This window comes from Ursus americanus, chromosome 31, assembly GCF_024610735.1.
Source record: "Ursus americanus isolate L20-20 chromosome 31, mUrsAme1.1.p, whole genome shotgun sequence".
Lineage (NCBI taxonomy): Eukaryota > Metazoa > Chordata > Mammalia > Carnivora > Ursidae > Ursus > Ursus americanus.
This window is the reverse complement of record NC_142157.1, coordinates 18,419,073-18,431,818: the sequence shown is the minus strand read 5'-3', so window position 1 is coordinate 18,431,818 and position 12,746 is coordinate 18,419,073. Positions and strand designations below refer to the sequence as shown.

Genomic DNA, 12,746 nt, shown 5'->3' with positions numbered 1-12,746 from the left:
GCGCCGACCACTATTTACACTATGTCTTTGAAGCAGTCCATCCTGTGATATGGGATGAAGAGAGAGTTAGTGACAATGGAAGTGCTTCCCCCTCTTCCCACCCACCCCCCACTCACCCAGCTCAACTGCCCGGTGCCAGGGCAGCCCCTGTCCCACCGCAGCTGGGAGCTGGCCAAGCGGGCATGCACCTGTTTGTCTGTAGGCAGGAGAATGCCTGGAAACCACTGCCTACCACCAGCTCAAAAAAACTAACTCATGGTTTGCTTGTTTATTTTCTAATATTTCTCACCATTTTATTATGACAATCTGGCACCTATTACAAATCCCAAAAAAAGCTTGAGAGGGTTTAACACTTTGGGGGGGGAAATGCTGGCAGTGTTTACAACCCTCTCAAAAATAGAGGGAGAAAAAGATAAAGGAAGAAAAAAGAGAACATAACAATGCGTACCTATAAATAACTTTTTAGGTTGAACAAAACTTAGTTTTTGTTTTTCCCTCATTTTGGCTCCTTTGATAAGCTAACGAACAGAAAGAAAAGAACTAGTTTTAACCAAACAACGCTAAAAGAGGATTTCAGAATCTCCAAACTTATGAGCAGATTTGACTCATTTAGTACTGCAAATAATTACAAACAAGTAAATAAAATGTTAATAGTCAATTTTCCACCAAAACTTTTGGGCTGTTCAGATTTCTTGATGTCAAAACACTCTGCCACAGTACCGAGTTATTTAAAACACTAAAATTGAATCAGTTGCCATTAATGAATGTCACCATTTGGGTAGATACTTTTCTGTGCCTTTGCAAAAGCAGAAATGCTCTTATAGAAGTGTTTTCATCTGTCACTCAGAAAAATACCACTGCTGAGAATGAGGAGGAAGAAGGGGAGAAGGACTTCTTCCTATGAGGGACTTTGTACTTTATGCAAAATCCTACCTTTGCATACGCTGTCCTATAACCTTGCACTATAACTATTTGCTTATGGATCTCCTTTTCTGGGTGCCTTTTGAATAAGGGGACCAGGGCCATGGTTAAGAGTGTGGGTAATGGGGGTTCACAGATGTGGATTCTATTCCAAGTTCAACTCCTTACTAAGTTTGCAAGGACAAGTTATCTAAAGTCTCTAAAGGTGGAGTGCTTCATCTAAATAGGGATAACAGGGGCCCTTGGATGGCTCAGTTGGTTAAGCATCTGCCTTCTGCTCAGGCCGTGACCTCAGGGTCATGGGATCAAGCCTGTGCTGGGCTTCCTGCTCAGTGGGGTGTCTGCTTCTCCCTCTCTTCCCCTACTCGTGCTCTCTCCCTCTCTCGCTCTCAAATAAATAAAATCTTTTAAAAATAAAATAAACAGGGATAGTAATCATAAATATGTGTCTCACAGGGCTGTTTGAGACTAAATGGAACAATACATGTAAAATTCTGTGCGCAGAATATAGCAAGATTGATGATGATGATGATGCCTTGATATCCGAAGTGCCCTGCACAGTCTGTTGCAATAGTACATAGTCAATATGTGTTTCTTGAATTGAGCTGAATTTCCCATCCTATCTGTTGAAGAAGTCCTACATTTCTTTCTAGAGATGACACTGGAACAAAATCTAAAGGAGATTCCGATGCCTTCACCTGACCCCCGCTTGGAGACCCCACAGCGCTTTGCGCCGTCCTGCATCAGCTCTGTCCCACCAGCCTATCAGAACCTTCTGAAGCTTGCACTTTGCTCCGTGACAGAGAATAAAATCAGCCTTCGTCAAACAGTGAGTTCCTTTTCTCTTTGTATTTCCAAGAGGCAGGCACGCAGGAGGAAAACACTAAAGGCTTCTTCCTGGGCCCAGCTCAAGGCACCTGTCACCACTAATTGAACCGAAAGGGAGCGGTAATGCCTTCCAAGGAAGGAGACAAGTGTTTAAATCCAATCCTTTCTCAACCTTCAAGGCTCCACTCAAATCCACCTCTAGCAGGAACCACCAACCAGTCCAACCCACACTCATCCCTTCCTTCTGGAATCCTTACTGTACATTAAAGATAGCCTTCCGGGGGTGTGGGGGAAAGTAAGGTTATGTTAGTCCTGTTTCCTCACACACCCTGTGAGCTCAGTGAAGGGAAGATTACCTAATTATGAATTCTTTTGCACAGAACAAGGACATGTAATAGGCAGGAAACAAATATTTGATTGCTTGATTTAGTTCTGTTTTCCAATGTGCTCGAAGTACTTCTCCAGAATTATCTAATTAATCCTAACTTGATGAGAAGAAAGGCATATTGGATCTGCACAGACTGGAGCCAAGTCCTGGCACCCTCCGCGGTGTGAATGAGCAGGGGTGTTCTTGCCGACTCTGCAACACTGCCTTTCTTTGGCCAGCACTCAATTTTTTGAACTAATGGCTTAGCACACAAGAATTAGCATTTTACAAAACCAAAAACTAACTGCCAACCAAGTCTTCATGGTGTTGTTAACCGACAGCAAACTCTACTTTGAGTTCTACTTCCTTCAACTAAATGGATTGGGAAGTGGTCCCAAGACCCCCAGAAAGAGGGTGGAGGGAACCACAATGTCCCCTGTGAACACATAAGCTTGCACAGAAATAATTAGATCCGCTACCACTGAGAGCTAACGGCTGTCATTTACAATAGCCACAACTGGCATTTTTGAAGCCTATTAGCCAGGTTCCTCTTTCCTTCGCAGATTCTGTAATTCTCCTTTTTTCATAGCAAGGATTTTCAGGGACCCTAATAAAAGTAAGAAGCCTTCATAGTCATATAACCTGCTAACTTTCAAAATGCTTTCACACCTCACCACCTATCTGATACCGAAGCCAGCCAGGACAGGTAGACCAGATAAGATAGACAGTCTCACTTCCCAGGAGCACAGAGAATCAGAGTGGCTGGCCCCAGGTCCCAACCCATGAGCAGCAGAAGGGGGACTACAACTCAGTCTTCCCTCCCCCCCCGACTTTGGTGGGGTTTTACTACACGGTTGACCAAAGGGCTGCAATGTAGTCGTTTCACCGTCTTCCCACAGTGTGGCAGGCAAGATAACTTCTCTGAAAGAGAGCGCCCTGTGTCTCCTAAGAGATGGGGTGTCCCTGCAGAAAATACTGCCATTTAAATCCCTAGTCTTCACCAGTGTGTTTCACCATATTGAAGGCAAGTTCGCATCCAAAATGGTTGAGTGGGAGCCAATTGTGGTGTTCTAATCTTTGTTCATGCTGTCAGTGTGACATATGAAAGAAATATGAATAAAGTGACAGGATGAAAACAAAGCTCGTGGCTGGTGTGAGATACACAGACAGGGTGTTAGCCCCACACGCACTGCAACTGGGTCAAGTTAACACCTCTTCTTCCCCCTACATATGCGGTGTGGAAAAGCTATTTATAAAATGTTTTTAAATATTTAGGACCAAATAAATCAATATTGTTGGGAAACACTGACTCTGACCAGAACTCATTTAGTTGCCCTAGTCCCATGTGAATAACAGAACCGGGAATGTCAGGATGATCCGAGACCAGGAATAAAACAGATGTGCCGCAATCTCCCCAGCAACGCCCTCCCGCGGCTGCCTTCAGCCTCTGCACCGGCCGGTCACCGGGCAGACACAGAGCAAGGACGAAACCTCAGAAGACTGGCCTCCTGACGACTAGTTAGTACCGGTGTAACAAAAATAGGCTTTCAAGAAGTTACCTGACTCTGCAATTCACTTTGCTGTTTCAGGCGAAGGTTTTCGGGTGTATCTGCCACCGTGGTGAAGGACTGCTTTGGGTAGTGTCTGTGGAGAAATGTTTTAAAAGAACATAATTAAAATATTATGTTGTGAAGCGATGCTTTAGCACAAATTGCTTTATCCTTCCCTCCCATCACACTGGAAAGAGGTGGCTAGGGCCATCTCTGGATCGTTATTCTGGGTCCCCTCCCCCCTTTATTCTCATGACCCTCTATCACCAGTTACCCCACTATCTCCCAAAATTTCAACTTTGGCTTCTCTATTCACTGCTTCCTGTCAGCATCCAAGCATCCTCAAGGCTCTCCTAACTTTCTGCTTCTCCCTCCAACCGCACACTATTCTAGCCTGTGGAGCTAGACTCTCTTCTCTCCTTCAAACAGGCCTAAAGTCACTGCCCCTGCTCATCGCCTCTCCAGCTCCCTTCTCAACACCATGAATTCTGGCTTCTAGCTCCTGCTTCCAGAAGTGCCTCTAGAGTGTCGAAGCTGTAATGACTTCCTGTGGACACATGCAACAGACATCCTTTTGTCTTCCTCTGATGGACCGCTGCTCCATCTGGAAACGTTCTCTGTCTCAGTCTGTGTCGCCACACACTCCCAGCCTGGCTTCTCCCCTTCTGGCTGTCCCTTCTCTGTCTCCTGTGGATTCCTCTCTGTCTGCCCACCCTCCTTTGGGGTTCTAACATGGGCTTCTTCTCTTCTCAGTCTACATCAGGGTGATCACCTGGTTCATTGATCCTCAGAGCTGTGGGTAATCTCTGCATATATGCTGATTACTCCCAAATCCAGCCCAGCATGTTCTTCTGGACCTCAGAGCCACTAGTATTTCCAGTATGTTCCACCCCAACCACAAACTCAACCAAGCTGAAACTCCACTGCCAATATCCCACCCCACCCCCAAGACAAGTTCCTCCCTCTTATTCACTCTTGCATTTACTAGTGCCCAGTTGCCCAAGACAGAAACCAGGGGATAATCTTGCCTCCTCGCACATTCAATCAACCAATCGCCAAGTCTATTATTTTATCTCCTAAACACACCTCGGATATATTTACATTTCCATCTCCACTGCATTTTTCATGACAGGTCACATTGTCCTTTCAAGTAACTACAACGCTTGCCAGTTTTGCCCTTCCAAGTCAAATTGCCAGAGCAAGCATTTTAAAATGCCGATCTGATTACATTACTCCTCTGAGTACAACTGGTCAATGTCTTCGCGGTGATCTGAAAGTAAAGTCCAGCCTCCTATCTTCCAAGACCCCACAATCACCCTTTATAGTCATCCTGCTCATGCCGTGCTCCACCCATGGAGCTCACCCTTGTCTTTCCCACCTCTTCCCCCACACGCTGCTCTCCTGGCCCAGAACACTCATCCCTCCCCACACCCCACTCCTCTGGCTAACTCCTCTTCATCGCTTAGGTCTTGCCTTAGACGTCACTTTCTCCAGGAAGCCCTCTTGGCCTCCCCAGTGTGCCCTGAAATGTACTTTCTTTCCCGTGGTAATTCTTATATTCATCTGCATGCTCCTATTGACACGTCCCTGTCTCACAGTACAAGGATAGTTCTGTGTCAGCAAGAACGGGCTGTCTTGTCTCTCGTCAGAGCACATTCAGCACCTACCAGAGTCTGGCTCATCATGTGACTTCCATAATATGTGTAAATATTGTGGAAAGAAGAAAAGAAGGAAGAAAGGTAGGAGAGAGAGGGAGATAAGAATGAGCCATATGACCACAGCACAGTCAAGCCATAGTGAAGCTTTCCCATGTTGTGTGATAGAGGGTCCCATACATGCAAACATGCAGGTAAACATGCAGGTCCACCTAGGGATGAAGTGAGGGCGTCTGCTCCATCTGTGTAGGGAAGGGTACAAACACTGGTTCATGGCTGCCTCCTCCCCACACTCGGCTGGCACAGAAAATCTATCTCTACCTGCTGTGACTCTATCATCACCCTCAGAGTTGTCCCTTAAAGAGCCCCCTACCTCCCTGGCCCCTCTCGTTGGCGATGTCCACCCTGTGCCTCTTCCTGTGGTTTCTCAAAAGTCCTATCCACCTCACTCTCCTTGTAGAGGCTTCTTTCTAGCATCCTGTTCCTGGCTTCCCAGGAGAAGCCTGACGGAGTCATCTCTTGTCAGCAGCGCAAATAAACTCTGTACGTCCTACCAACAGTTACCTTAGCACTTCTGGAATCAGGATTAAAAATATTTTGTAGCCCTGTGGAGTCAGATTCACCATAGGAAATGTACATCATGGCCTCATTTTCCCAGCATTCCTCAGGATTTAAACGTCCCATGTAAGTAAAGACTCCATTTAACTGAAGTTAAAACCCCACGACTGTTGGATGTATTTGAACTATTTTAATTAACATCCTTCGGAAGCCTTAACGTAATTTTCCTGCCTTCCTAGAGCACCTACAAACCTAATTTAAATTTTGTCATCATAGCTTAGGGTCAGTTTCAGAGATATTAACAGATCGCAATGCAAAGCAGTAGTGCTTTCAAAGTCTACCAAGGTTGGGACTGCCTAGATCACAGGAAATCATGGTGCGTGCATGACTTCCACGGTGTCGCAAGAGCACTTCTCCCACAGCACTTGGCCTCGCACAGTCTTCGCCCCTTCTGGTTTCCACCTTCTAATCCAGATTCAGAAACTAGACAGTCAAGTTTGTTTAAAATGTTAGTCGAAACTGCAGTGCTGATTCAAGGGAGGAGGCCATAGCCTGCAAGGTTGCTCCCTCCCCGCATCCTGGAGCCACAGCCCGGTGGCAGCCACACCTTTTGGGGGCTACCTCTGAACTCTGCTCTACCCAGGGAAGCCAGACAGACAACTTCGGAGTGTTCTGGAATATTGGCACCGTCAGTCTTAACCAGCTGAATTTCACTGGCCTTCCGAAGGTAGAAACCATGCACTGCTATACTTTAAAGCTAAAATAAGAATGGGACACGTGGGTGTTTTTTTGAAATACATTTTGGGGAATAAAGTTTCATGGAGATTTTCAGGGGTTCCGCAATGTTTAATTCAAAAATGTTATGAATCTATTTTAATTCCTTTGAGAGCTGTAGTTAAAATCTATTCTCAAATGCGTTACAGGAAGGTTAGCCCATGGAGACCCTGCTGTATGTACTGCAGGCTAACTCCATTTGGGGGGCAGACATGGGGGGAATAACCTGCTCCAGCCTATTTCTGGTTAATTAAAAGGTAAACAGAATTTTTTAAGTAAACATAATTTTAAAACTAAGCAGAATTGTAAATTAAACAGCATCCTGAGATGGCAAAGGGAACCGTGGGTGGGGTGGGTACAATTTATAACAGCTTCTCCACGGGCATGTGAATTTCCCCCATGCCAGGCAAAACTCATTCCTATTTGGAAACTGACGAAACTTGGCTTGCCACCTATACCTCCTATTCTGAAGCATCATTTCCTGAAAATAGTCTAGTCATTCTCATCATCTGATTTGACAATAAGAAGAGGTGGCAGATCTGAACTTCTAAAGTACAGGCGTATAAATAAAACACCACTTTTGTAAGTCTGATTCTGGTGCACCGTACTGAGTTCTCTGTGGTCAAGGGCTACACTGGAAGACAAAAAACAAATTGAAAAGCTGCTTCTGTTTTGGTTTATTTTAGAAGACATACTCTGCTGAGCTGGTGGCCAAAGCGGCAAACCTAACACGCTATGCAATTACACGGAGAACTATAAACAGATGGAAATACTTTGCATTTTTTTCCAATCCTAAAATGCAATGGTTCTGTAATGGTGGGTTCACTTGTCTATCCCGTAACTTTGTCTAAAAATGCATAACAGGGGGCGCCTGGGTAGTTCAGTCGGTTAAGTGTCCAACTCTTGATTTCGGCTCAGGTCATGATCTCAGGGTTGTGAGGTCGAGCTTAAGATTTTCTCTCTCCCTTTCCCTCTTCCTCTGCCCCTCCCCCACCCCCTCTCTAAAATAAATAAATAAATACAAATTTTTAAAAAATAAAAAAAGGTGCATGACAGGAAGAAATTATCTAAAATTCTGACCTAGGAGGAAAAGTTCAATTTAATATTAATAATCAAAATCATAAATGCTGGGAGAAAGAAGGAGTTTATATCTGCCACTACTAGGGATCATGAGTAATATAATGGATTTCTCAACACCCTGTTTATGTAGTAACATCCGTCTACACTAATCCAACAGTATTCTGCTCTGAAGTCATAGTCTCAACTCTTCCCCTCCCACTACCACACCTACAGAAGAAGAAAAAAGAAAACCAGATGCAGAAATAAACTGAGAGCCCAGTTGTCCCTCATGAGATCATAGGTACAGAAAAGCAAAGCATTTGCAAATTAACTGATGGTACCATACAGTCAATCCTAGCTCTTTCCAAATACTGTATTTAAAGGGTGGTAGAAAGTCTTTGGAAAATAAATGTCTTGAACAGAAATCTTAATGAAGGTAGATTTCTTCACCAGGAGATATATTTTCTCCTTGTCCATATTAGGGATCAGAATTTAAGACAGAAGGCATTAAACCACAAGAAATGGATGTTCAAACAGAACCAGGAAAAAAGTAAAAAAAAAAAAAAATACGAAAGAAGAGGTGGATGAATTGGTACATTAATACATTTCCTGGAAATACGGCATATCAAACACTGGGAGCTGGTGGAAAGATCTGGAGAATACTGTGGAATGTTTAAACATCATAAATAGAAGTCTCTTAGCTGAAGTACACAAGAATTGGATGAAGTGTATGTACCAAACTAGGCTGCCAGCTGCAACAAACCCAGATTTCCGTGAAATGCTATAATCAAAATAAAAAGAGAAAGAATCAAGATAATAACAGAAGACAACATCTGAAACAGCAGAGTTAGGTTACAGAAAGAAGACTTCCAATTTTTTTTATCTCTGTGAGATTTAGCTGATTCGAATAGAGGAAAAGTGATATGCAAACCACTGAGCTGGTCTGAGTGAGAAAAGCAGTGTAAGCAAATTGCAACCTCCATGGACATAGTTATAAGAAAGAACACGCTGGAGAATGTGAGCATCCAGATCTCACTTTTTATCCAGAGCCTAGCGGCCATGGGAGCACTGAAGCCAAATTTCCCAGGTTTGGACCTGGATCTTCCACCTACTAGCTGTGTGCCTTTGGGCAGATTTCTTAACCTCTCTGGCCTCATCTGCAAAATCAACATAATGGTAGTACCCCTTTGGCTTATTCCAAAATTAACACCTGTAAAGCATTTCAAACAATGGTTGGCTCACAGTAAGCATTTAATAAAATGTCTATTACTAATAACAATAATAGTAGTAGTAGTAGTACTTTCTCTTTGCACTGCAAACTGACTTAACTTCAGTGCCTCCTTACCATCATCTATATAAGGAGGATAAAAGACTCCTGGCTCTCTCATGAGGTTGATGCCAGAACCACGTAAAAGACCCTTATAAATGGAAAAGTACTGTAAATGTGAGATATTAGTAAGCCACTTAGACGTATGAAGATAAGGTCTTTATGAATTTATTTATTGTAAATAATGCGTTAGCACAGTGGTCCTTGCCCAGGACATCTGGTAACAGGCAAGGTCTGGAGACATTTTTGATCACTTGTGGTTTAGGGCAGGTGGCAGGGTGGCGGGTACTCTTGGCAGCTAGTGGCCAGAGGTGAGAGATGCTACCCAAATATCCCACAATGCACGGAACAGCCCCGCACCCACCCCGAGAGAGACTTACCCTGTCCAAAACCACCAACACTGCTAAGGTTGAAAAACCCTAACTAATAGACATAAATCTCTAACATTACAGAAGTCTACTAGTATTAAAACTGCCAGCTCTTTCTAACCAATCTCCAATCTCTGTTTTCATTCTCATCTGCCTGGCAAAGTCAAACAAACCCCACCCCAGCTCCCCCGAATTCTTTGCCACACTGCTGGTCAATTACTTCTTTCTGAGCCTTCTCCCCCGTGAGCACTTAATTCTTCCCTCTGTAGCTTTTTGTTTACTTGACCATGTTAAAGTTCCACTCAAACTAGAAAATGTGAGAGCAGAACTCAGGTGTCAGAAGAATTTGTTATTACATCATCATTTCCTTTCGGGCCCTGTGCAGAAGAGAGTTAACCTAGCAGGCCTGAGCGCTGTATTTGACAGGCCAGCTTACAAGGTGGACCCTTGCCTGGTTTCTAAGAACTTGGACTTGGGGGGGGGGGGGGTCCCACCACAGTTAACTGATGAAACTGTGCTCAAGTTATTTGTACAAACAATAGGGTTTATGCTGGGAGTCTGGAATTTTGGTACCTACCAAGCAAATGTGGCTCTGTGAACAGCCCCCAGTGAAAACCCTGCGAACTGAGTCTCTAACGAGCTTGCTTGGTTGGCAACATTTGACACATGTTGTCACAACTCGTTGCTGGGGGAATTAAGTGCATCCCGTGTGACTCTTCTGGGAGGGGACCCTGGAAGCTTGTGCCTGCTGTCCTCTGGACCTGGCACCATGTGCCTTTTCCCTTTGCTTTATGTATTTTCACTGTAATAAATCACAGCCATGAATACAACTCTATGTTGGGTCCTAAGAGACCTTCTAGAGAATCATCAAACCCGGGGGTCTTGGGGATTGCCAACATAGGACCCTTTGTTCCTAACAGCACATCATTCACGAAAGAAAAAATATATCAACATTTTTAATATACTATCTACTTCAAGAAAAGGCAATTTCAACTCTTAAGAACATTTATTTTTTTTTTAAGATTTTATTTATTTATTCGACAGAGATAGAGACAGCCAGCGAGAGAGGGAACACAAGCAGGGGGAGTGGGAGAGGAAGAAGCAGGCTCATAGCGGAGGAGCCTGATGTGGGGCTTGATCCCACAACGCCAGGATCACGCCCTGAGCCGAAGGCAGACGCCCAACCGTTGTGCCACCCAGGCACCCCAACTCTTAAGAACATTTAAAAGGTAAAAGTTCTGACCTCAGATGATTAAACTGGCGTTTCAGCCTTGCCTTTCTGAATTAGGTCAGGGCCCAATGACTGCTTTTGGACCATCTTTTCATGCTCTGACTTTAACCAAAGAAGTAATTTTATCCAAGGGCCAGGATCATAACTGTATTGGATGGTGGGGAAATGATAGAAGGTTTCAATGTAATTTTGAGTATTTCTCCCAGATCTGAACAATGCCATTGTTTCACATCATTCAAAATTATCTTTAAAGAACAGGAAAAAAAAATTCAAAAATAAATCTGAAAGAGATTACCAGCAGCAGATCATCTATGAATTTACTTATAAAGGATGCACTTCAGCAAGAGAGAAAATAACTCCAGAATAAGCTAAAATGCAAAAAGGAATGGTAAGCTAATCAAATGGTAAGTACCCATGCACGTGCATGCACACACACACACACACACACACACACGCACACGTGTGAAACGATAACAGTGTCATCTGAGGGGGTTTTTTTTTAAAGGAAAAGCTAACATACTGTATAATCAGATTGAGAAGGTAGTATTCTAAGGTCCTGCTATTCTTCATGAAGAAGGTAAGGCTCTTACTGGATTTTAGACTGTGTTTCATCAAATGTGATAATATTTTAAGGGTAACCATAAAGAATGGAAACTAGTACATGCAGTCAAGTCCTATAGAAAGGGAAAATCAAATTTTTACAAAATACCAAAATGCTAACTCAGTAAGATAAAAAAGAAAGAGGACAGAAAGAAAAAGAAGCACAGAATAAACAAGAAAAAATAGAAATTTAACCACTGGGAGAAATAATTCAATAATCACAAAAATATAAATCGGTGAAAACTGACAGCTAAAACACCAATAGAGTCATATTTTTTTTAGTATATGTGCTGCCGAAGTGAGCACAGAGTCATATTTTTTAACTGTACTATAAAATAACTATATTTGGGTGAGACAGAATACACTTTAAAAATAAAGGCATTGGGGCGCCTGGATGACTCAGTCTGTTGGGCTTCCGGCTCTTGATTTCGGCTCAGGCCATGATCTCAGGTCATGAGATCAAGCCCCACACCAGGCTCCAAACTCAGTGCTCTCTCTCTCCCCCAGCCCCCACTCTTGAACTCGCTCTCTCTCTCTGTTTCTCAAATAAATAAATTAAATAAATCTTTTTTAAAAATAAATTAAATAAAGACATTATTAAGAATAGAAACATGACACAGTGATAAAGTTTCAATGCACCAAAAAAAATAAGTATCATCTTAAATATAAATGTACCTGATATTAGTCTCAACCAATTGTTTAAAATATGTGTGTGCATATGTCTATTTAGACAGAAGGGGGAGGGGAACATACACGTATATGCATACAAAATTGATAGGGGAAAAACTGACATATTCACCAACATGGTGAGAGATTTCAACACGCCTCTCCCAATTATTTCTAATCAGTAAATTATCAAATATATGAAATATGGAATTCGTGACAATAATATTGGTAATGTCTTGGGGCACCTGGTGGCTCAGTCGGTTAAGCCTCCAACTCTTGATTTTGACTCAGGTCATGATCTCATGGTCTTGGGATCAAGCTCCACGTCAGGCTCCATGCTCAGCAGGGAGTCTGCTTGAAATTCTGTCTCCTCTCCCTCCCTGTTTGTCCCTCCCCCTCCACCACCCCTCATCACCCCACCCCCACATCCACACATGTGCTGTCTCTGTGCCTCTAAAGTAAATAAATAAATCTTTAAAAAATATGTTGGTAATGTCTCCATACAAGGGTCGTATTCAACCCACTCAGCAACCAGTACATCATAGACAGTCACTAATCAAAAGGTCTCAGAGCCTGCTCGACCATGAGTTACCGGCAGGACTCACCAGTATATACTGATACCGCCAGCCTGCCTCCAAGCCCTCCCACGTGCAGGAAAAGCAGGATGCCAACCTGTGCCATCTGGAATGAACAGAATAATCAAAGGAAAGGAAAACTCTCTGTTGGGATACTGACTCTTTAAACATGGACTCCTACTCCTTCTGAAAGAGCTTCCCTGAGGATGCTTGCATTTGAGCCCAGATGCAATGAGAAAAGGTAACAGCTTGAAACTGGGAGCAGAG

At 43.4% G+C, this 12,746-nt stretch overlaps 1 protein-coding gene across 2 annotated transcripts in view; it reads right to left on the bottom strand.

The window, feature by feature from the left end:
- The window catches only part of NEBL (nebulette), a 336,315-nt gene that overhangs the window by 214,708 nt on the left and 108,861 nt on the right, over window positions 1–12,746 (bottom strand). For both annotated transcript variants that reach the window (XM_087857637.1, XM_045787422.2), the window contains exon 3: window positions 3,676–3,760. In XM_087857637.1, the coding sequence (XP_087713763.1) occupies window positions 3,676–3,760 (85 nt within the window). The remainder of the gene's footprint in view (window positions 1–3,675; window positions 3,761–12,746) is intronic.